The following is a 26199-nucleotide window of genomic DNA, read 5'->3' as shown; positions in this document are numbered from 1 at the left end:
CGAGGTCCTGGCATGCTCGGGCGCCGAGTAGGGTCACGTTGTCGGAGTCTAGCAGGTAGAAAGTGAGGGGCCGAGAGGCCTCCAGGACCTTGCAGTGCAAAGTTGTCTTTCCCACAGGAACGAGTACAGCTCCCCCATATGCATGCAGGCGGGAGTGAGCAGGAGACACTTTCTCACCAGACCTTATCTTGCGAAACAGGCTTGTTGACATAACATTTCCAAAAGCGCCTGTGTCCAACTTAGCTGAGAAGGTCGTACCATTAACGGTCACACGGACAGAAGGGTTAGCAACCAAAGCATGAGAGTCTAGAAGCGAAAACACGCTAGCCTCCCCTTCGGAGGAACTGGTATCAGAAAGGGTGAGATCATCAGGCAGGTGCTCTGAGACAGTACTATCAGCCTGAGCAAGGTTGACCGGCACTCTCCGAAAAGGGGGGGCTTGATTCCCGCGGGCTCGGCAGGCTGCAGAAAAATGATTTAGCTTTCTGCAGAAATTGCAGGTCTTCCCCAGGGCAGGGCACACGTTGAATTGATGGGTAGCAAAGTTGCAGTTGGGGCAGCGGCGGGCGACTCCTGACCTGGGTGGGGGTGGACCCTGTTGTCGCCGCGGGGCAACGTTTCTTGGGCGGCCGGTGGCAGAGGCTAAGTCGACATGAGTGTCCTCGGGTGGTAGGGTAGAGGCGACAGCTTCAGCCATGAGTGCAGCGTGTAGAGCCGCATCCAGAGAAAGTTCGGGCATTCTGAGAAGTTCTGCTCTCAGTTTGGTATCGCGGAGGCCGTATACAAGGATATCACGAGTCAGCTGCTCGGGGGTCAGGGCATCAAGGCGGCAGCGCCGAGCCAGGTGCCTCAACGCGGCGATGTAGTTAGTGACGGACTCGTCAGCGCTCTGCCGACGGCCAAACATTTTGAAACGCTCCAAAATAGAGTTGGTGGGAACATCACACAGGGCAGTGAACTTAGCAATGAGACATACCGGATCGAGGGCACTCTCACCAGCAGCATACACAAACGACTCGGACCGTTCCAGGGCGTCGGGACCGGCCAAGTTGAGGAGCAGAGATGCACGCGTCTCAGCGGTTGGCAGCAGGGTGGGCGATGGTCACATAATGCTGAAAATCACGTCGGAAGACATCCCATCGATGGGCAATGTCCCCATCAAATACAAGCGGGTCGGGCTTGCGGCATGAGTTTGCCATGGCACGAGGGAAGGAAACAGGATAAGGGTACTGGGGTATAAACTAAAAGAAAACCGGCAAACAGGAGGCGCAGGGTCTCACAGCTGAGACACCATGTAAAGAAGTCTCAACAACACATTGTCTTAACTGTAGCTTTTATTAACTGTTCACATAATTGCTATACTAGCTGTACGTGGTCTGTCACTGGAGCTAGAGAGAGAGACCCCAGGGAGGGAACATGCAATTATACACCTAATAAGGGGAGTGGTTAAGGGTGGTGAGGTCACTATGTTAAAGGCACATGCACTAGCTATCTACACTTCTTAACCAACCTTCCATGAGGAACCTTGTCAAAGGCCTTACTAAAGTCCATATAGACAACATCCACTGCTTTACCCTCCTCAATTTCCCTAGTAACCTCTTCAAAAAATTCAAGAAGATTAGTCAAACATGACCTTCCAGGCACAAATCCATGTTGACTGTTCCTAATCAGACCCTGTTTATCCAGATGCTTATATATATTATCTCTAAATATCTTTTCCATTAATTTGCCCACCACTGAAGTCAAACTAACAGGTCTATAATTGCTAGGTTTACTCTTAGAACCCTTTTTAAACAATGGAACAACATGCGCAGTATGCCAATCCTCGGGGACTATTCCCGTTTCTAATGACATTTGAAATATTTCTGTCATAGCCCCGGCTATTTCTACACTAACTTCCCTCAATGTCCTAGGAAATATCCTGTCAGGACCTGGAGACTTATCCACTTTTATATTTTTCAAAAGTGTCAGTACTTCTATTACTTTGAACCTCATAGTATCCATAGCTACTCTACTAGTTTCCCTTACCTCACATACATGTAGCCATCCATTTAAATGGGAGATGTTATTTTCACTCTGACAGTGTGAGGCTTTCAAATTCCAGATTCCAGAAGTCTGTGGATGCTTACAAGATTTATATTCATGAATAAAATTAATCAATGTTGGTCATTTGAATGTAGGAAATATGAAGCATATTAGTGAAATAAGATTTCATATAGAATAACAGTGGGCTGTACGGCATACCGTGAGTGATAGTGTTAAGTTCTGATGTTTTCTTATATTTTTATTGATTATTTAATGATGCTTGCACAGAATGGCAGCATATTGTTTTTAATTTTTACTCTTTTTTTAATCTGGCATTTGGAAATTTACATATCTCAGTAACTGGGAAATATCTAGTTTATAACAGTATTGAGATTTCCCCTTACAGATGGCAATTTTTGAAATCCTCATCAAACTGTGGCCAGAATTCATAAACTTCCGACGTAGTATAGTTGATGAAAGCAGCCTACGATATGCAGAAGAAAGACAAAGAAAGAGACAAGAAATTAGAGGGAGCCCAACTGAGGTAATATATCTGACATACAGGATCGAACCATAATTATAGAATAGTACAGCACAAAATGTAATCATGTAGACCAGTCTTTACTGATTATGGTCATAAGTGATAGGAGCAGAATTAGGCCATTCAGCCCATCAGTTCAATCATGGCTGATCTATCTCTCCCTCCTAACCCCATTCTCCTGCCTCCTCCCCATAAACCCTGACACCCATGCGATTGTTGGGATTGTTTTGAAGAGCAATCCAAGTATTTCCATTTCCAGTTCTTTCCCCTTAATGTCGAGAGTGAGTTTCTACCAATGCTGCTTGATTTTCAATCCCATAGTTCAAAAATAAAAGGTTAGTCATTTGACAATCAACTTCTACCATCTCTAGATTCCCCTGGGACTCTATTAACTGAATGATCTCAGACTCAAACTGCATTATTTACCGGCCTGTGCCACAACCTGTGAAGGCTGACTGCAAATTCTATAGATTATTCATACTTACCCTGAGCCATCCTTCCATGAAGACTTTAATTTAGTTTAGTTTAGAGATACAGCTTGGAAACAGGCCCTTCGGTTACTGAGTCCATGCCGACCAGTGATCCCCGCATTTTGTTTAACATTATCCTACACACGCCAGCGACAATTTACAATTATACTAAGCCAATTAACATACAAACTTGTACTGGCATTACTTCAAAACCTTCTGCTGCAGGAGTCCAGAGCCAGGTTGGGCAGGGTACGTTTCTGGCATGCAGCTTCTTGTACAAGGAGGTGCTCGTTAGGGCCGTAGGGTTTGTAGCACAATAATTCCCATAACACACAAACAGTGTCATGTAAGGAATTATATCCGGAAGTGGCGGCGTTGGTAAACGGCTGCGGCTCGCCTGCAGTCCGTTTGTCTTTACTTTTTTGTGTTGTTTTTTTTCGTTTTGTCTAGTTAAGTTTTTGGTTTTTAGGTTGTGTTTATGTGGGGGGGGGGGGTTGAAACAGTGCTTGCTGTCTCTCCCTTTGGGGGAATGCGACTTTTTTGTCGTATCCCCCTCCTCTGCCTCCATCTGCGCTGAGGCCTAATGGCGAAGCTGGCGACCTCGAGGCTCCGGAGGCAGCTGGTCAGGACTCTCCCTGGGCGCTCCCGTGAGGGGCTGTGACGTTCCCGTGAGGGCGGCCTGGCGAGGGGCTGAGACTCTCCCGTTGGAGCGGCACAGCCCGAGGGAGGAACGGCACTCACGTGAGGGCGATCCGGCTCGGGGCTGGAACGGTGCTCTGGCGCTGACCTGACTGGAGGGCCGCAGCTTCGACCACCCCGGGCCGCGGTGTTTGAGCCGGCCCATTTGCGGGGTTCGGTGAGCCGCGGGACTGTTTGTGCCATCGCCCGGTGGGGAATCGCCTCAGCGCAGAGGGAGAAGAGGAGGGAAGAGACTGCAGACCTAAGATTTTTGCCTCCACCACAGTGAGGAGGTGCTTGGAGGATACACTGTGGTGGATGTTAATTTGTGTTTAGTGTTGTTTATTATTGTATGATTGTATGTATGACTGCAGGCACGAAATTTCGTTCAGACCATAAGGTCTGAATGACAATAAAGGAATTCAATTTAATTCAATAGCAGCTCGAACTATTTGCTAGTATACCCATAGAGCCATGTCATCATTTGAAGGTAGTGGGCCAATGGGAATTGTATTGTATCAGTGTAAACAATTACTACATTTCTGTGACCATCTGCCAACAGTGACTTTAGACTGATAGACACTTCTAAACCAGAAGGGAATTTAGCATGATGTATTTTTGTTATAATTGATGTGTTTCAGTATGATGGGACTGTGAAGATGATTGTTATATGGTTATAAGCGTTAGCTAATGAATAAATATGAAAGTAAAATTAACATTGTCAATAGAAACTTTCACATGCCCCCATTCAGTTAGCATAAAGGGCCTGTCCCACTTAGGCGACTTTTTAAGCAAATGCAGGAGACTGCGCTCGCCTTATGATCGCCACATGGTCGCCACATGTTCGCTGGTGGTCTCTGGCGAGTCTCCTTCATGGTTGCGAGGAGTTCCCGCATTCTGGGAACTAGTTATGGGTGGTTGGGGTAGTCGTAGGTAGTTTTAGTTAATCGCCTTTGCTGACCAGGCATTTTCATTGGCTCATTGGGGGAAAAAAACATAAGCACGAGTTTTCAGAACCAAGGATAACCGACTGGTAATGTTAACTGCCCGCCAAACTTCACGGCTGTGTATCTCTGACTTATTAAAAGTTGTCTGGCGCTCCTTGAAAATTGCCTAAGTGGGACAGGCCCTTAAGAATAGCACTGTTGTTGACCTCAGTATAATTTCTAGGTTAATTTCCAATTAGGGTATGAATGTAGGAAATCTGAAAATATTTTCCATCTCTACCAAAAATAAACTCAATTCTACAGGTACAAATGGAAGTAACAGTTCTGGTTTTCAATATGTTCTATATTTTATTGCAACATATTGCTGTCAGCAGCGTGTTAGTTTTTTTTCAACTTTTTAAAATATTTTGAGTATATTTTAAAGTGTGTTTTGAATGTTTCTTTGTGTGTCTTGTGTGGGGGGGGGGTGAGGGGAAACCGTTTCGGCCGCCTCCTCCACGGAGAGGCGACTTTTTCCAGGTCGCCTCCCCCGTGGCCTAACAGCAAGGCTCGGTGTGGCCTTTCCCGGAGATGCGCCCGGGGCTTCAGCGGTGGGCGCAATGTGGACTCTTGGCGTGGAGCGGGCGAGTCCTCGCTGGGGCTCGCCGGAGGGGAGCGCTCCGTTTCGCTGACCCGCAGCAGCCGGCAGCCTGAAGCCGCGGTCTGCAGAGCTCCAGCTGGCGCGGCGTCTACAGCCCGGGATCCCTCGTGGGGGACCCGGGGGAAGAAGAAGCCACCACTGCTGGCCCACGGCCAACTTCTACCGCGGGCCCGGCGTGGACTTACCATCATCGCTGGAGGAGAGCTTCAACCGCCGGCCCTGCGGTCTGCGGTGCTTCTGGCTGCGGCGCGCTGCGGGGACTTTAAATCTTCGACTGCCAGCCTGCGGCCTACACGAACCTGAAGCCGCGGTCTCCGGTGTGGAACTTACTGGACTTACATGGACTTTTACCTTGTCTGCACATCTGGACGCCCGCAGCGGCGGCTGCGGAGGGTTGAGGTCCCGACCACGGGGGAAAATGGAGGAGGACTGGCCAAGTTTTATGCCTTCCACCACAGTAATGAATGCTGTGGTGGATGTTTGATGTTTGTGTTAAATTTTTATTGTGTATTGTGTGTTCTTTATCATTGTACCGCTGCTGGCAAATTCATTTCACTTGCACTTTATGTGCAATGTGACGAGTAAAACCGTATTGTATTGTATTGTATTGCATCTTTGCTGTTTATTACAAATAATATTTGGTTTAATTTTAAAGAACATTCAGAAAGAGGAAAGCGAGGAAAGCAGCCGGGAACATGAATAAATTCCTGGCACCAGGTCCATTGGAGGTATGCTATCTTTTAAGGATGTAATTGATAAACCAACCAAAGATCCTAATGGCTTGCAAACAAAGCAGGTTGGAAACGCTCAGCAGGCCAGGCAATGGAAATAATTAATGTTTCAAATTCACAGTTTTTCATCGTGATCGGAAGAAGTGAGATTTAACTATTTTAGTTGGGTCCAAATCCAGGGAAGGTAGACGCAAAATGCTGGAGTAACTCAGCGGGCCAAGCAGCATGTCTGGAGAGAAGGAATGGGTGACATTTCGGGTCAAGACCCTTCTTCTGACACAAAATGCTAGAGTAACTCAGCGGGACAGGCAGCATCTCTGACACAATTTGTCCAGGGTAAAAGGCCAAAGGGGGTAATGGCTAATCTTTATAATGTGGTTGACCATGGAAATTATGGTACAAAGCAAAAGGAATGTGTAATGGAACAAATAAAGAAATGAAAGGTGGCTCTAAATAGTTAAAAACAGTCATTCCCTGCATTTGGCGGCAATAAGTTTTTATTCTCAGTGATAGGCGTAAGGAGTCTATTGTCAAGAAGTAGCTCCACGTGTTCAACATCCTTGCAGTAGTGCAGGAGGACAGGAACAGAAGGATCAGAATTGAAATGGGATGGAAAATCAAGATGATGTGACAGGAAGTACAGAGCCATTTTTATAGCTTAAATAGTGATACGAGATGCACTCGTAAAGACTGCATTTGAATAATGAGTACTGCATTACATTTTAAAAAGGAGAATTTTACTTGGAAGAAATGTTTAACACTCTGGGTGATAAGAAAGTGTAGGATCAGCAGTTTTGTCCCATTGAGATATGACTTTAATTTCATTGCTTGATGAATTAATTTGCTTTTGCGTGTGACTAGGAAAGACTCGCTTTGATCTGTGATTGGACTGGCCAAAGCCACAGTGAAGAGAGAGCTAGATGTACTTACAATTAATTTATTTTTAAGTATTCTGTTAAACTAGGAAGTTTCAGTGAGGAAGCCAATTGGGATCACTGATGGGAATTCTGTTATGTTTTAAGATAGTTAAGGGCCTGTCCCACTGTGCGAGGTAATTCAAGAGTTCTCTCGAGTTTTCCCCTGATTCGAACTCGGAGAATGTCCGTAGCGGGTCCGTGGGAGTTTGTGGATGTCTTGTAGCAGCTCGTACGAGTATCGGTAGGTACTCGGGAAATCCGGTAAACTCGTGACGTTTTTTCAACACTGTGAAAAATGTCAACGAGTAAAAAAATACTCGTGATGAGAAAAATTGTTACTTTTTACTCGTACGAGCCGCTACGAGACATCCACAAACTCCTACGGACCCGCTGCGGACATTCTCCGAGTTCGAATCAAGTTCAAGTGAGTTTATTGTCATGTGTCCCTGACAGGACAATGCAATTCGTGCTTTGCTTCAGCACAACAGAACATAGTAGGCATTGACTACAAAACAGATCAGTGTGTCCATATACCATTACATAAATATATACACACATGAATGAATAAATAAGTGCAAATAACAGATAATGAGTTATTAATGTTCAGAGTTTTGTCCGAGCCAGATTTAATAGCCTGATGGCTGTGGGGAAGTAGCTATTTCTGAACCTGGTCGTTGCAGTCTTCAGGCTCCTGTACCTTCTACCTGAAGGTAGCAGGGAGATGAGTGTGTGGCCAGGATGGTGTGGGTCTTCGATGATACTGCCAGCCTTTTTGAGGCAGCGACTACACTCGCCCCCCTGCAGGACCTATACACTAGGAGGTTCAGATCCAGAGCCAGCAACATAATGAGGAACCCCAACCACCCCAGCAACGGACTGTTCCAGCTGCTGCGGTCAGGCAAGTGCCTCCGCTGTCACTCTGCGAAAACAGAGGATGAGACGGAGTTTCTTCCCACAGGCCATTAGGACTGTAAACTCTTATCTCACCAGGGACTATTTTACTGTTGTGTCTTTTTTTAAATGTAAATACTGGTTCTGTTCTGTTCTGTTCTGTTGTTTTGTACAATCTCGCAGGCATTGCCACTTTCATTTCACTGTACATCTTGTATGTGCATGTGACAAATAAACTTGACTTGATTCATTGACATTTGTAATTCGTCCAACAACAGTGGCGTCGTCTGCAAACTTGATGATTGAGTTTGCACTGTGTCCAACTACTCAGTTGTGAGAATAGAGGGAGTAGTGCAGGGGGACGAGCACGCAGTCTTGAGGTGCCCCCGTAATGATGGTTATCGGGGAATAATTGTAGCTGCCAATTCGTACAGGCTGTGGGCTGTTGATAACATCAACCATAATCCATCATCATCAGCTGATCATTTACCATCATCCAACCATTAACATCCTAGGCTTGGAATTTAATTACACCAGTCTTAAAAATACTGTGGTCATAAGAACAGATCAAGGCTAGGTATTCTTCAGTGGTAATTAATTCACATATGGAATTGCCAAGCTTTTCCCCAACAAACAAGGTACAGGCCATGTTGCAAGAGCCACAAGGCAAGTTAAACATATACCAAACTGTCAGGTGCATCACCACCCTATAAAGATATCATGTTTGATCAGCATGATATCCATCACCATAAAGTTTCACTAAATCCATCACCAGCATGCATCACCTGTAGTGTATTTACAACATGCATCGCTCCAAATTACGAGTCCTTTGTCTCGCAGAATAGTTGAAAAGGAGTAATTTACAGCATCTGTCCACTTAAAGAGGTAAACAAATGAATCTGAAAGGTGTGTCACTTTGTATTCTCTCTCTCTCCAAAATAAGAAAAATATCTTGTGTACGCGATTTGTGCTTTAGAAAGTAGAATTCCCATTTTGAGGAACATAACTGTAACAATATTTTCATGTCTCCACAGAACATTCTTCAAGAGACAGCTTGATTCAGACATCTGGTGATTCATCAGTGTTAAGGGTTCTTGTTTGATCAGAAGCTAAACAAGTTGCTGAATTTGAATAAAGTCTTGGCCATTAATCTTTAATAGGAATCTATGAGATTGAGATTAGAATTGAATATTTAAATTATATTTGTGGGCAAAACATTTGATGGTATCATAGGATAGTTATAACACAGTGTAGTTACATCATTATTTGTCCCATTGCATCTCAATGGTTCTAGGCAAAACCAGTCAGTCCCACCTCCCAGCTTGTTTTCTGTTTTCCTATATATTTTTTTCTTGCCCAATAATTCATCCAATTTCATTTCAGAAGTTTCCATGTCGTGTCTTCAAACAACATGAAAATATTTTCAACCCTTCATCAGACAATTTTTAATATTTTTTTTGTGCATCTTTGCTAAGGCCTCAACCTCTACCAGTATGGAACACAATATTCCAGTGTCTCCTTTTGACATAAGAGAAAGCCAGTTAGGGCTATCAAGTCTATTGCTGGCTCACAGGGCAATCCTCTTTCCCTTGCTGATTTTCCCCGTAATCTGTTCTTCCCACATTCCCCGCAATGCCCATTAGATTCTGCCACTCACCTCAAAGTAGGGAAATTTTACAATTGACAATTAATCTACCGATCAACATGTTTTTGGGATGTGGGAGGAAACTTGAGTAACTGGAGGAAATACACATGGCCACAGTGAGAATACTATATGTAAACTCTGCACAGACAGCACAAGTGATCAAGATTGTCTGATTCATTGGAGCTGTGAGGCAGCTGCTCTATTCGATGCACTACTATTCTGCCCACATTTATGGTTTACTAGACTAAGTGGGACTGGTTGGGTCCCATGTTCACACGGGAGGGCTGGTCCCCCGACGCAATATTCCACCTCTCCACCAATTCCAATATTGGTGGCCAGTGGGGGGGCTTTCTGGAGCGCTGGCATAGGTTCTTGGGGTGAAACCACCATAAAACCACACAAAACACCAAACACAGTTCAGTAGACATTCAGTGTGTTCAGTTGATTCACAGCTCAGACAGAGTTGTGACCTCTCCCTCCCCCATCATGCAGAGACTGAGCCACACCCACACTTCTGGGTTTTATAACCCCTCCCCCTCCCACCAGGAAAGGAGTGGCCTTCATGGCGTGATTGACAGGAGAGAGATTCTCAACATTTTTTAAACACTAATAACACTTTTATTTTTCATTGATGGAAAGAATTCTCTGCACCTGCTCAGCGGAGGGGGACTGAGTAAGATGGCCAAAAATCACAGCCGTAAGTGATAGCGTTTTATCTAAAATCAATATACAGTGCAAACAGGAAGTAAGTCTTTCAACTTCAAGCCAAAGCACCCAAGCCACCATTTGCAGTAAGTAGTGCCTTTCAACTTCAAGCCAAAGCACACAAGCCACCATTTGCAGCAAGTAGTGCCTTTCAACTTCAAGCCAAAGCACCCAAGCCACCATTTGCAGCAAGAAGTGCCTTTCAACTTCAAGCCAATCACCCAAGCCACCATTTGCAGTAAGTAGTGCCTTTCAACTTTAAGCCAAAGCACCCAAGCCACCATTTGCAGTAAGTAGTGCCTTTCAACTTCAAGCCAAAGCACACAAGCCACCATTTGCAGTAAGTAGTGCCTTTCAACTTCAAGCCAAAGCACCCAAGCCACCATTTGCAGGCAGTGTCTTTTTACTTCAAACAAACCATATTTTCATTTTCAAACCACATTAAGGGGACTTACAGTTGAGTAGACATTTGTTCAGTGTTATTCAGAGCTCAGAGAGACATGACCTTTTGGCTGCATCCATCTTGCAGAGACTGAGTGAGGCACACCACTTCCTGGTTTTATAGTCCCTCCCTCTCCCTCCAGCAGGGGCAGCAGAGAGAATGGTGATTTTTAAAAAAAACATTAATATATATCTGATTTGTCATCGATGGGAAAAAATCCTCCGGTCCAGGAAGGCGGAGGGGGGCTCTGAGCAAGGTGGCCAAAAATGACGGCCGTAGGTGGCGGCGTTCTCTCGGAAATTGCAGCACAGTGGGCCAAAAGCGGTCAAGATCAGACTTTTAGTAATATATAAGATACGGTTCTAAAATATCTTTGCTTTTATACTGTGTGTTTTCAGAAAGCCCCCCCTGTTGCATGCTTTTTATTCATTGTTTTTTCAATCTGTTTTACCACGGAGGTACCCACATTTCTCTGATCATGCATCCCTTTTACACTTCTTACATAATATGTCTTTCATTGTTCTTCCTCCCAAACTGGACAGCGTCATGCAGGCCCTGGCTCGGGCTCAACCATTCACTCACTGTTTATTTCAGGTTCAGCTGGCAGATTTATAAATATGTCTCCTCCAAAAATGGATCCATGAAAGAATGAATAACGGATGGCTACAAATGTACCACTGTCCTAGATGCTGCAAGGTATCCAATGACAGTGTCTAAAAATACTGCAATTTCTCACAATTAAAGGTGAGTCTATCCCTCAGACACTATGTCTGGCAGTAGTGGACTAGGATTGGATCCCTACTCACACAGAAGGGGATCTTTTAACCTGGAGATTAAGTGAAAAAAGTTCCAACATGTTATATAATTTTACTTAGTTTATTTTAGTTAATGCTTTCAATTAATGCTTGCACTTTAATCAAATTTGTATCTTTTTATAAATCATTCAAATTTGTATTCATTTATAACAATTTAAATAGTTTTAAATGTATGTGTAACAGAGATTTGTTACAAGGCTTTGACAACAGGCTGGACTCCCATACCCAACATTACCTCTTAACAATGAAACCATTGTTAAGAGGTAATGCACAATGTTTACCTGGTTTACCAGGTTACTGATCACAGCAGCATGTGGCCTGGTAAACCAGGTAAACATTGCACAGATCCTTGCTGGCAACACTCCAAGTGAACTGGCCAGACCTCTGTATCCAAACCAGGCACCTACAGACAAGCAAGGACCATTAGCAGCGAGTCCATATTTGGCTTAGAAGCATAGGTGCAGGAGTAGGCTATTCAAGCCAGCACCACCATTCAATATGATCATGGCTGATCATCTAAAATCAGTACCCTGTTCCTGCTTGTTCCCCATATCCCTTAATTCCTTTAGCCCCAAGAGCTAAATCTAACTCTCTCATGAAAACATCCAGTGAATTGGCCCCCCACTACCTTCTGTGGCAGAGAATTCCACTTGATTTTGCTCTTCTCTCATTTCATCTGTCACACAGCAACCTTTTCTGACACAGCATACCATACCATAATTTTCCAGTAAGAGTCCAGTAGTTAATGCTCCTGAATTTTCAGCTGCCTGCACTCACTGCTCATCGTATGAGAACTGATCATATTTGTCTGACTCCCCTGACCTCCCTACCATCGAGGGGATCTACCACAGCCGCTGCCTCAAAAAGGCTGCCAGCATCATCAAGGACACACACCATCCTGGCCACTCACTCATCTCCCCGCTGCCCTCAGGTAGAAGGTACAGGAGCCTGAAATCTGCAACATCCAGGTTCAGGCATAGCTGCTTCCCCACAGCCAACATACAACGCTCTGAACATTAATAGCCCATTCCATGGGCTATCTGTTTATTTATCTGTGTATATATTTATTCAATGGTATATGGACACACTGATCTGTATTTATGCCCACTATAGGTCGAGGAACAGCTTCCTTCCGGCGGCTGTCACTCTACTAAACAACGTACCTCGGTGACTGCCAATCACCCCCCCCCGGACACTTATTATTTTTTTTATTCAAATCGTTTGCTATGTCGCTCTTCAAGGGAGATGCTAAATGCATTTCGTTGTCTCTGTACTGTACACTGACAATGACAATTAAAATTGAATCTGAATCTGAATCTGAATCGGTATATTCTGTTGTGCTGAAGCAAAGCAAGAATTTCATTGTCCTATTTGAGACACATGACTATAAACTCTCTCTTGAAGCTCTTGACCTTGCTACAGTACTGCGTCCAAGTTCAGCAGTGAGATTTGTTCCAAGGCTTTCATTCACAAACGTTGTCATATAAATCCCTTCCACAAAATGTATGTTGTGGTTTTCTCCTGTGCCTGTTTTCCTGGTCCTTTTGCTGGTAAATTGCAGGTTTAAGTAGTACTGTCAGAACAGCCTGAGGGGTATACATTGAGCTGGTGATGCAGTGATGAGTGATGTGTCAATCCAGGTAGCTATTTTATACTGGATGCTTTTGAGCTTCTTGAAGGTTGCCATCCAGGCAAGTGAAAAGGAAAATTTGCGTTTTGTGACGACAGGTATGGAGGGTGTGAGTTACATGCTGCAGCTTTCCGAGACTTTTATCAGGCCTGATAGTCGGTCAGTCAGTTGAGTTTCAGATTATTACCTTGGGTATTAATGATTAGAATAATGACGACACAAAACATTGAATATCAAGGGAAGTGGTTAGATTATTGTTGAAGATGGTCATTATCTTGCATTTGATAGCCCATGCCTGAATATTGTCTGGTTTTGCTGCATGCACAATTGGGCTGCATCATTTGCTGAGAAGTTGCAAACATCCCTACATCTGATCCTTTGAAGAAACAGCTAAAATGGTTGGGTTGGTCCATTGTGATGAGGAATCCTGAAATGAGGATGAGTAACTTCCAACAATCACAAGCATTTTCATTTGAGTGAGATACGACTCCAACTACTGGAACATTTATTTCCATTGTCTTCAGTGAATTTATGAGAATGTCGGAAGAAAGAATGGGATTAGTGTAGGATTTGTGTAAAATGAATGCTTGAAGATTGGCCAGGTGGGTCAAAGGGCATGTTTCAATTTTGTATGACTAACTTTAGTTTTGCTGATGCTGCTTGGTAATCACAAGCCTGATCTAGGATGTAGGTGTGATCAAGCATTTTAAAGGGAAAATAGAGAAGCAGAGGTGCTTAGAGAATGGATTCCAGGTCACTGAGCTGAGATATCTGAAGGCACCGCTCCTAGTGGAAGTGAAAATAAAATCTAGAATGCAACATGCGGAGGGTCATGGTCTGAGTGCAGGTAGATGGGACTAGGGGAAAATAAGTGTTCGGCACGGACTTGTAGGGCCGAGATGGCCTGTTTCCATGCTGTAATTGTTATATGGTTATAGTGTTGGGAGGCCTGAACTGAATATTTTGGAGATTGCAAAATGGCAATTCCACAAAACAACTTGAAAACAAAATTAATTTAAAAATAGTGTCTTATGCAACTAGCAACATGTGTAGGTTAGTAGGCACAGGAATGAGGAGCGAATTGGTCACAGAAGTTTTGATCGACCTCTACGTTACACAGGGTAGAGTGCAGGATTCCATGACTGCCTTACAGTATCTACACTGGAGGTAACAAAAGCCCTCGATGAAGGCTTCAGCACGAGACCTTTACAGGGACCAAGGCTGGGAGAGGATCAAATCACCCTCAGTAATAATGTGGATATATGTAGGTATGTTACAAAACGTACCTGAATCGTGGCTGAGCATCTGCCCTACCCCGTGTCCGCGATTTTGGCGCTGTTTAGAGGGGCGGGTTTAAAACGCGATTTTTACTAGGCTGTTCCAATCGAAAATGTTCAGCCTAGTAAATCATTAACGGAAAATCGCTGAAAGACCCCGTCGCAAAAGGTATTATTAGTTTTTATGGCCTTGTATAATATTTATAGTAGTTTAAAAATCACTCTCTCACTCCGCAACCTCTCGCAGCCCCAGGGTTTTATAAAGCAAACAATTAAAGGTATGTACCTTGTTTTTACATTAAATGGGGCTTGTGTATAACCCTGTATATAAAGTTTTCTATAGCGAGTAGCTCATTTTGGGCTCTTTATATCCCGCAGTATTTTTCTGGGCATTTGAGGGCACAAATCCAGCGCAATGTGAACGTTCTAAACCAGTGTGTTCACAGGATTTAATGGACTTTAATTTACAGCAAATGAACACTAAATTCCTTCCATTTGGCCTATAAATTGATGTAAATGAGATTTAAAAATCATGTTTTATTGTGAATTATTTGTGAATATTATTTGGACACTTAGGCTATTTAAAAATGTTAATCATTTACTAAGAAATGGATAGATGTTTAGAGGCTAGTAACACCGCGAAGTTGTGAAATTAAGGGAGATGCTAAAAATTGGGTAACTAACACTGACAATGACAATAAATTGAATCATTTCATTTTCATTTCATTTCATTTCATTTCATTTCATATGCTTTAATTTCAGGTCATCCAAGTAAGATTATTTTATATATTTTTCAGAATGCTTCAATCTATGATAACTGAAAATTTCATTCAGTTCTCTTAATTTTTAAGAAAGTTATGGGCTTTTGACTGTCCACGATCACAGCTTTTTTGTTATGTCCATAGAAAATCAATAGGGAACAAGATGCTAATTTCCGAGTATGAAAATGGCCATAACTTTTTTATTAATTGAGATATGAAAGTGAATTAGGTGTCAAATTAAACTTATTGTTATGCTTTATCTGATGGGATAAATTGCAGACTTGATTTTTTAAATCTCAAAATTTTGTAACAGTGCTAATATATGGTATGCAGTTGGCACCACCATTGAATGGGATGCTGACTCCATAGCTCACAAAGGAAAGGAGTCATTAGGAATAGAAGGATGTGATTATTTACACAATCTGACAGATCAAAGGGGTTAAATAACATTGATGCCAGATTGTACCAAGGAACAGGTACTATGTTTTTAATTTGCTGCCACTGGATAGCATTCACATAAGGAAAAAGAGGGGAACTAAGGATACCGAGAGGTGCGGAACGGTAATGATGTAGTAACGGGGAAATAAGCCATTTCATATGACTATTAAAAAAATGATACAAGGGAAATCTTGCACAATTGGATGACATCAGAGGCATTGGATGACATCAGAGGCGAGACAGGCAGAGTTGAGCTGGGTTTAGTGCCGCTTGTCTGTGGGCCTGGGGGCACCACGCCCGTCTGACTCCCGACGTCTCTGGCCACCCCCCTGGCATGGGGGGTTGGGCACTCGAATGGGGACGGGACAGCGCTGGAGAGCCGGGATCGATCCTGGCTGCGGATGAGGTGCAGGTCTGTGCCGGGAGTGTTTTGGCACGTTTCCCTCCGCCAATCATCGCGCTGAATTATCATGCCCTGCCCCCATTGCCTGCTGACTGACGTCTCTCTCGTCCAATCGGCGCCCTCGATCAGCAGTCCCATTTTCATGACATTCTGAGCTAGAAAATGGCTGAGGGGCAACATATAATAGACGTCTAAATGGTCAGCATCACTATTAATATTTTCCTTCAATTCTAACTGCTGTTTAGAGGAAACTTTACTACCAGATCACCAGCAATTGTACTCAAAATGATCAGTCGCTGATTATTGTGATGAACATACCCAGGTAAGGAAGGAAATAACCAGGTCAGGTCACATCTGTGGGAAGAAAACATAATCACAACATCGCAAGGGTCTTCAACTCGAGACATTAGCACTGCTCCTCTTCCTCCAGGAGCAGACTGAGTACCTGAGTATTTCCAGCATTTTCTGTTTCCATTTTACATGTACAGCATCTGCAGTGGTTTGGGATTTATGATCCATGATATATTTGATTTACTGTTTGTGGAGTGTAAAAAAGATTGTTCTTACAGTGGCAAGTTTAAGGGGAGATTTAATAATTATTTAAAATATTTGAGGGAGTAACCAAACAACTGTTTTAATATCACAAACTTCAATAAATAAAGGACAGATTTAAAATAATGGCCAAAAGAATTAGAAGAAAGATTATTTTATTTCATTTTAATATATACACATTGTAGACGTTATAATTTTCAATGCACCACCTGAAAAAGTCAGAGTTAATAGTCACCTTCAAAATGAAATGCATTCTTACTTGGTGGTAAAAACAAACACTTTGGGAACAAACCAGTAACTTGCAAAGAGCTGGCATCTCTGATAGATGAGTGGCCTCCACCTATACTGTATGATTTATGAAACCAAATGAATTCAGACAAGGATATATGGTTCCAATAATTTATTCTACTATACATCACCATTACATTGCAGTACTGTGATAATTCTAGGACTTTAAATATTGTTTTAATATATGGGTAGCGGCAACTCCACAAAGACAATAATACTGCTGTGGAGGACTGAAGGGGAAGAAAAGCTGTTAGATTATGTGATTCATTTTGAAAAAAAAAATCTGTAAACAGTCAGGCTACATCCCATCAAAGTTACAGTACATTAGGCAAAAACAGAGCAAACTGATGTATTTTTCACATTCAGCATAAACATAGTTCAGAAAATATGCCTTTTTGAACTGTAGCAGCAAACTCTCTTCCAACAATCCAAAACTTAAATTTGGAAATGTACTAAACAATTGGCTGCAACTAAAGCCAATAAAATTAACAGGCCTGAGTTAATTTTTATTGTAATTCAAAATATTATAATCAATTCACCATTCCACTTTTTTTAAACTGTGGAACAGTGTACATTTTCCTTTAATTTACAGGTTAATATACAATGCACTTGGAACAGCTGGATTTTCAGCACTAGAAGTAACCGTCACACCCAGAACAGAAATATTTTAATTTGTTTTTTAAAAAAAGTGATGTTTCAGACTTGACTAAATACAGAAAAAAGCTTTGCTTTCACTGGCTCTATTCATTCTCTATGACAAGGCCAGAAATTACTGTGAAACATAGCTGCTTAGGTGGTTTGAGGTCACGACTAATTTGCAAATTTCACAACTCGAAAAAATTATCCTACTATCAACAGTACCTACACTATCCTGTTGTAGGGTGGTGTTAGTTGCACTCACAATGTACACACATTGACAGACAGCACAACTATGGGTACTCAGTATGTGCTTGGGAGTTTAGTGTGCTATGAAGCTAAATAGTAGGATAAATATATGCCCAATAAATACTAAATATACTCCTCCTTTGCAGCATTAAACAAACCTACAACTCTGTTGACACGAGGCTTATTTCTTGACATATTTCTATTTTTTCCATTAGCTTTGCGAGAAGACTGCAGTATTCTTTAAAAATGGTTGAACATTTGGAGCAATCCAAGCTATTTTGTGCGACCAAAGCCAAAATGTTTACAGTATGTATTCTGAACTTGCAGCAAGAACGGCTTTACCCAGATTTATTTTCCCCATACAAATCAAAACTAAATTCCCATACAAATCAAAACCAGATTCACATCCATAAGATAGGAATATTTATTTGCTTGGTTTTGATCGGATCACGCCTGCAATTTCAACATGTCAGGATTCAGTTTGATTAACTGGGTTTTCATGAATTAATTTAACCTGGACCAGAGGCTGATATTTAGAATTTAGATATTATATATTTGACAAATGTAGCATCATCACTTCAGTTATTTTCAATAAGCTTCACCACTTAAAGCAAGTTCACTCTAGTTACCCCTTAATGAAATTGGTTGGGTTGCTCTAATGAAGGCTGGAACGTCAGTTTTGATATGCTGAGATTCATCTTTGCTGCACTGATACATTTAGGTTTTGGGGTCCTACAGTCGAGAGGAACATTAATTTCTTCAGTGCTTATGTGAAATATTTTTCACTCAAAAGCCCATATTTCAATGTCCTGTACATAGAAATCTTCTTTCTTTGAAAGGATGCAATTGTCAAATGTTTTACACGCGTGGCTGCGCCCATGGTACAGATCTCCATCCAACCACAATCCAATTTCTCCTCTGTAAAGAATAAAATGAATTAGTTGTATGGAAAATGGAAATATTAATACTAGTTCAATCATGTTTTTACTTGAGAACAGTCACAGAGATAATCCTAAAGCATAGATTATGTCTACTCAGGAAAAGAGAGGGTTGCACAGTGTCACTATTGCTTCATTACACTGGGGATCCAGCTTCGATCCTATTCGTTTACCCCAAGGGTTCTCTGGTTTTCTTCTGCACCCTAAAGACAAGTGGATTGGTGGGTTTGAATCCTATGTAAATTGCCCTTGGTATGTAGGTAGATGAAATAGGTGATATGGGGGGAATAGATCACAGGAAATATATATGTAGAAATTAGATTACTTTATTAACCAGCTTGTCCTCAATGAGACAAAGTGGACTCCTTCCTTGTAATGAAATATGGAAATGAGAGTTAGCATTCTATAATAATTAATTAATTTGAGTGATCAGAGAAAATGCTAGATGTTTCCTGTGGGAGGTGAATGGGGAGAGCGGGTGAGGGTCAAACTAAATCATTAATAAATGCATAAGGAATGCCGGAGAAACATCTCTACTATAAGAAACGTGGAAGCTGCCACCACCTGGAGACGTTAAGGTTATTAATAGATAGCTGAGCAGGAAGGAGAATGAAATAGAAAAACATGTTTAAAAGGGAAGATGAAGGTGGTCTGCAAAGTGCATAAATGTCAACAGTAATCCACGACCCGATCATCATCCCTTTTGAGCATATCTTTCTATTTCTTTCTCCTTCCTATTCAGCTATCCATTAATTGCCCTAACATCTCCGGGTGGTGCCTCGCCAAAAGTCTGTCTGTCCCTTCCTTCTTTGTTTTTTAATAGTATGTGTTAAATGTATGTTTTTAGTATGTTCTTTCGCTTGTTTTATGTGGGGGGGGGAACTATTTCTAATCTCTTACCTCGACGGAGATGCAATTTTTTTTCCGTATCGTATCGGTGGCCTAACATCAAAGAGTTGGCGGCCTTTGCTTGAGGCCGACTTTTGAGAGCTCCACCGTGGGGAGTCTACGGGACTTTTAACATCATGGAGCCCGTGATCCCTTTGCCAGGGATTGACCTAAAAGCTCCAATCCTGGGTGCTTGCAGACTTAACATCGCGGTCTCTGGTCAGACTGACTTCAGGAACTCCAAGCTGCAGGAGCTTCGACCGCCCCGACGCGGGAGTTTCGATCGCCCCAACGCAGGAGCTACGACCGCCATGAAGCTGGAGCTTCGATCGCCTGACGGATAGGTCGACTGCCCTGGCCGCATGAGAACAAAGAGGAAGATTGGACTTTTTTGCAATCCATCACAGTAAGGAATGTGGGGAATTCTCTGCGGTTTATGTTAACTTTTATGTTGTGTATCTTGTTGCTTTTTTTTTTAGTATGTATGTATAGTAATCTGCATATCACTGTACCTTAATTGGTACATGTGACAATAAATGACCTTTGAAACCTTTGAATAATGTACTTCGCAAATATGTCATATTTCCTCAGAACGTGTAATTGAAGGAAATAAAATGAATAATACTTTAAGTGTTTTGTGTCCATATAAATTAAGTAGGATCTGTTTAAACACGTCACACATTATTTTACATATTAAATATTGTGGGGGAAGGAAAAAGGGAAAAAAAACAATTAGCAATTTAAAAAAACTGTAGAATGGTACAGTAAAGTTAGTCCCTGGTGAGATAGGCGTTTACAGTCCTAATGGCCTCTGGGAAGAAACTCCTTCCCAACCTCTCCGTTCTCACAGCATGGCAACGTAGGCATTTGCCTGACCGTAGCAGCTGGAACAGTCCGTGGCAGGGGTCTCCCATGATCTTATTGGCTCTGGAGTTGCACCTCCTGATGTATAGTTCTTGCAGAGGGGCGAGTGAAGTTCCCATAGTGCGTTCGGCCGAACGCACTACTCTCTGCAGAGCCTTCTTGTCCTGGGCAGAGCAGTTCCCAAACCAGATTGTGATATTTCCGGACAAGATGCTTTCCACAGCCGCTGAGTAGAAGCACTGGAGGATCCTCGGAGACACTCTGAATTTCCTCAATTGCCTGAGGTGGTAAAGGCACTGCCTTGCCTTACTCACGAGTGCTGCAGCGTGTGATGTCCATGTCATATCCTCAGAGATGTGGACTCCCAGGTATTTAAAACAGCTCACCCTATCCACAGTATCCCCATTTATCCTCAATAGTGTGTACGTCCTCGGATGAGGTGCCCTCCTAAAGTCCATGATCAGCTCCTTAGTATTTTTGATGTTCAAGAGGAGGCTGTTGTCCTGACACCAGAGTGCCAGATCAGCCACCTCCTCCATGTAGGCCTTCTCATCATTGTCTGGAGATCAGGCCCACCACCACAGTGTCATCAGCAAACTTGATTATCGAGTTGGAGCTGAACCTAGCCACACAATCATGTGTGTACAGGGAGTACAATAGGGGGCTGAGGACGCAACCCTGGGGGGATCCTGTGCTCAGGGTGAGGGACTTCGATGTATTCCTTCCCATCTTGACTACCTGGGGCCTGGTGGTGAGAACGTCCAGGGCCCATGCACACAGGGGGGTGTTGAGCCCCAATTCCAGTAGCTTCCTGGCCCGTCTGGTGGGGACTATCGTGTTGAAGGCTGAACTGTAGTCTATGAACAGCATCCTCACGTAGCCCCCCTTCTGGCTGTCAAGATGAGAGAGAGCGGTGTGCAAAACCTGGGAGACCGCATTGTCCGTGGATCTGTTCGGACGGTATGCGAATTTAACGGGTCCATGTTGCGAGGGAGGAAGGCGCAGATGTGTTTCTTCACCAGCCTCTCAAATCATTTCATGACTACCGAGGTGAGGGCCACCGGACGGTAGTCATTCAAACAGGCTGGGGAGGCATTTTTTGGTACCGGTACAATGATGGTTTTTTGAAGCAGGCAGAGACCACGGACTTGTCCAGGGAGAGGTTGAATATTGTAGTGAGATCCGGAGCTAGCTGCGTAGCACAGGACTTGAGTACTCGCCCCGAGAAGCCATCAGGGCCTGAAGCTTTCCTCGTGTTCACCCGTGTCAGAGCCCTCCTCACATCGTGCTCGGACAGCGAGAATGTGTGCACATTCCTCCCTTCAGCTTCGGTAGCCAGCCTGCTGGCGGTATTGTCATTAGTCGGCAGACCTGGGGTGGTGTTGCCCGTCTCGAAACGAGCGTAAAAGGAGTTCAGGTCATCAGCTAGGGAGGTGCCGCCACTTGTAGATGAGGGTGGGGTGCTACGGTAGTTGGTTACAGTCCATAGCCCCTGCCACAGGCGTCTGGTGTCCTGCTGCTCCATCTGTGACTCCATCTTGTCCCTGTACCTCATTTTTACGTCCTTCACCACCCTTCGCAGTCGGTTGGACTCTACCTTGTAGACGTCCATGTTGGTAGAAGTTCGGCATGACCTTCTTGAGATTTGATTTATTAAAATCTCCAGCCACCACCATGGCCGCATCCGGGTACTTGTTTTGATGTTGACATAACACATCGTGTAGGGCCGATAGTGCCACGTCGGTGTCCGCATGCGGTGGAATGCAGACTGCTGTGATGATCACCGAGCCAAACTCACGGGGAAGGTAGAATGGGCGGCATGAGATCGTCAGGTGCTCCAGGTCTGGCAAGCAGGAACGGGAAAGCATCTTGATATTTCAAGGGTTGCAGCAGTTGTTATTAGTCATGAAGCAGACCCCTCCACCCTTGGATTTCCCAGATGCTTCTGTTCTGTCAGCACGACAGTGAAGGACTCGGTTGGGCAGATTGCCTGATCCAGAATCAGTGAGGTCAGCCATGTTTCAGTCAGGCAGAGGATGTTGCAGTCCCTTATGTCCCGCTGGAATCTGATCCTCGCCCTGAGGTCATCCAGCTTGTTTTCCAGGGACTGGGCGTTCGCCAGAAGAATGCTGGGCAGAGGAGGACGAAAGGCTTGGGCTCTCAGCCTATTCCAAATCCTCCTCCCATCGCTTACCCCGATGTTTTCTCCAGGTTTTCCTTGTAGCCGCGCTCCCATTGTTGCTGCAACAGCCTCTGTTGATCTCTGCTGGCCACGCTGGATCGGTAAGTACAGCGTTTAAAAAGTCTCCGTTTGTGCAAGAATTTAGATTTAAGAGGGTTTCCCTGCCATACTTTGTTAGTACTAGGGAGTTAGAACTTAGAAATAAGTTAAAAAGGAACATGAAAGTTAAAAATACACAGTTTTCGCGGAGCTGCCACAACGGTGACTGGACAGGGCCACACCACCTTTTTTTTTTTGCTTCTCTCCAGAGATGCAGAGATTCTCTCCATTGCTTCTCTCCAGAGATGCTGCCGGACCTGCTGAGTTACTCCTGGATTTTGTGTCTATCTCCAATCGTCATGGCCCCGCTCTGGGAATAGAAGTGGGGGCGGATCCGGATCCGCAACGGCTGTGAGCTCCAGGCCGAGTTTGGCGATCATTTGCCTGCTTCTGTTGCTGTTGGAGGTGAGACGTTGCGCCGCGCCAGGGTCTTGGGCCTGTCCCACTTTGGCCGTCAGTTACGTGACAGGCCAGTGGCGTGCGAAGATTTTGTTCAGGACAAAGTCCACACTCCTCCGCACCACTCCATGCGCCCGTCCCGTGCTACCCACACTCTAGCAGGTCGCGTAAATGGCGCACGAATGACAGCCAAGTGAGACAGGCCCTTTAGGCTTTGACAACGAGAATCCAGGCAGGTGAACACAGTTCGGACAGTCTAGGGAAATGAGTTGGAATCAATTTCCAACAATTCTGATGTTAATGTTCCCTTTCCTACCCAATGTTCCACCTGTACCTCCCTCCCAATCTGTGAGAATTTTACTCTCTGCCCCTAGACATTTTTAATAATTGCCATATGTTGAAAATTAGGTATGGTTGGATATGTTGGGATATTTATTGTATAAACATATTAACTGCATAATGGTCAACGTGTTGCAGGCTAGGGAAGATGTTACAGAAGGAAAAGAAGAAAAGACAGATGTTGACATAGTATTCTTTAACCTATTGGATGTTTTTGGCAGAGCAAGTTTGTGTCCAGGGTATCTCAAAAGGCCAGGTTCCACTGCTTCTGGGGAAACATAATAACCATACCATACTAGCTGGGTTGTCAATCAGGGAGTGTAAGATCCTGGAGTCAATACCTTAGGCAGCTAAGATAGACCATTCAAAAGCAGGACCTTTGGGGTGGTTATCTCTGGATTACTTTAAATGCCTCGTGCTAAGTGAGGAGTGGAATAGAAGTATAGGCCAGACAAATACATAGCTGTGAAACTGAAGGGGGAAATGATTCATGTTTTGGATCATTGGTACCCCTTCTGTGGCAGAGGTGACCTGTTCAAGAGGGACGAATTGCACCTAAACTGGAGGAGAACTAATGTCCTGGGAGGGTGATTTGCTAGTGCTATTCATAAGGATTAAACTAGATGGGGATGGTCTTAGAGCAGAAAGGAGACAGAAGAGCACTTGGGGCTACAAATACTGTATTCAAAGATGAGTAGATAGGACAGGCAGGTATAAAGAGGAAAGACCAATGGTTTAAACTGCATGTCAATGCTAGAGGCCTAACAGACATGATGAATAAAATCAGGCGTGGTTTGGCTTGGAGGACTGGAATATTATAACCTCTACAGATATATAGCTTAGAGAAGCGTAGATATGATAGTTCAATATTCTAGGGTACAGATGCTACTACAGGTGTGATAAGAGACGCAGGTAAGAGAGGAGAGGGGTTGTGGGACCTTTTGAGCACGGGGACACAACTACAGTGTTCAGAGATATTCTTGAGGGATCATAAAGTGAGGCTATGTAGGTAGAAAGAGGAAGGGAATGATCACTTTGATGGGCCTACCAAATAGATGTGCAGGCAGACTGCAGATAGCAGGAAACATAATAAGGTAATATTAATGGGAGATTTCAATTTTGATTGGGTCTCCCATAATGTAAAGTGCTTGGACAAGATAGAATTTGTTAAATGTGCTCAAAAGGTTTCAAATTTTACATTTCTAATAAGTTTTGTAAATGCTATACATCCACAAAATTATTCGTGAAGATAGTTAGGAAGAATTCTTATCGATAATTAAGAGCTTTCTTGTTGTAATCTATCTATCTTCTATATAGAAACATAGAAAATAGGTGCAGGAGTAGGCCACTCGGCCCTTCGAGCTTGCACCGCCATTCAATATGATCATGGCTGATCATCCAACTCAATATCCCGTACCTGTCTTCTCTCCATACCCCCTGATCCCTTTAGCTACAAGGGCCATATCTAACTCCCTCTTACATATAGCCAATGAACAGGCCTCGACTACCTTCTGTGGCAGAGAATTCCACAGATTCACCACTCGAAGTGTGAACATTTTTTTTTCTCATCTCGGTCCTAAAAGACTTCCCCCTTATCATTAAACTGTGACCCCTTGTTCTGGACTTCCCCAACATCGGGAACAATCTTCCTGCATCTAGCCTGTCCAGCCCCTTAAGAATTTTGTAAGTTTCTGTAAGATCCTCCCTTAATCTTCTAAATTCTAGCGAGTACAAGCCGAGCCTATCCAGTCTTTCTTCATATGAAAGTCCTGCCATCCCAGGAATCAGTCTGGTGAACCTTCTCTGTACTCCCTCTATGGCAAGAATGTCTTTCCTCAGATTAGGAGACCAAAACTGTACGCAATACTCCAGGTGTGGTCTCGCCAAGGCCCTGTAAAACTGCAGTAGAACCTCCCTGCTCCTATACTCAAATCCATTTGCTATGAATGCTAACATACCATTCGCTTTCTTCACTGCCTGCTGCACCTGCATGCCTACTTTCAATGACTGGTGTGCCATGACACCCAGGTCTCGTTGCATCTCCCCTTTTCCTAATCGGCCACCATTCAGATAATAGTCTACTATCCTGTTCTTGCCACCAAAGTAGATAACCTCACATTTATCCACATTATACAGCATCTGCCATGCGTTTGCCCACTCACCCAACCTATACAAGTCACCTTGCAGCCTCCTAGCATCCTCCACACAAGCTAACACTGCCCCCCAGCTTCGTGTCGTCCGCAAATTGGAGATGTTGCATTCAATTCCCTCGTCCAAATCATTAATATATATTGTAAATAGCTGGGGACCCAGCACTGAGCCTTGCGGTACACCCCACTAGTCACTGCCTGCCATTCTGAAAAGGACCCGTTTACTTTTTGCTTCCTGTCTGTCTGCCAGACAGTTTTCTATCCACATCAATACTGAACCCCCAATACCTTGTGCTTTAAGTTTGAATATATCTATATATATTATTTTCTTAAATTGATATTTATATAAAACTCTCATCTTGTTTTTCGGGGTACACGATAGCGCAAAAATTTTAGGCCCACCTTACTCACCATTGTCCTGCGGTGTGCATTAAACAAGTTTTTTGCATTTAAAACTTAAATTAACAAAACAGCACCCCCACTTGCCAGCCGTGCCTGCACAGTTGGGAGAGGCCCGTCATCCCCGCGCGTGCGTAGTGGGCCCGGTATCCTCGCTTGTGCAGTTGGGGCCTTTGCCGGTTTTCAGATCGCCATTTTTTCCCCCTTCGTGTGTACTTGCCTGGCCTCACAACGGGGACCCAACGGCTCCACGGGTAAGT

The 26199-nt window shown here is 43.7% G+C and overlaps 2 protein-coding genes across 3 annotated transcripts in view; one reads left to right on the top strand and one right to left on the bottom strand.

Moving 5' to 3' along the window:
• LOC129695995 (regulator of G-protein signaling 22-like) overlaps window positions 1–12534 on the top strand; it is a 152716-nt gene extending 140182 nt beyond the window's left edge. The window contains exons 27-29 of the mRNA XM_055633416.1: window positions 2432–2569; window positions 5957–6029; window positions 8875–12534. Of these exons, the coding sequence (XP_055489391.1) occupies window positions 2432–2569; window positions 5957–6004 (186 nt within the window). The 3' untranslated portion in view covers window positions 6005–6029; window positions 8875–12534. The remainder of the gene's footprint in view (window positions 1–2431; window positions 2570–5956; window positions 6030–8874) is intronic.
• A 4359-nt stretch (window positions 12535–16893) lies between these two features.
• Window positions 16894–26199, bottom strand: part of LOC129696081 (oxidation resistance protein 1-like) — a 147361-nt gene continuing 138055 nt past the window's right edge. For both annotated transcript variants that reach the window (XM_055633489.1, XM_055633490.1), the window contains one exon: window positions 16894–18599. In XM_055633489.1, coding sequence (XP_055489464.1) covers window positions 18464–18599 — 136 coding nt within the window. In that variant the 3' untranslated portion in view covers window positions 16894–18463. The remainder of the gene's footprint in view (window positions 18600–26199) is intronic.

This window comes from Leucoraja erinacea, chromosome 4 (assembly GCF_028641065.1).
Source record: "Leucoraja erinacea ecotype New England chromosome 4, Leri_hhj_1, whole genome shotgun sequence".
Taxonomy (NCBI): Eukaryota; Metazoa; Chordata; class Chondrichthyes; order Rajiformes; family Rajidae; genus Leucoraja; species Leucoraja erinaceus.
The sequence above is the reverse complement of the archived record's forward strand: the minus strand, read 5'-3'. Positions and strand labels throughout refer to the sequence as shown.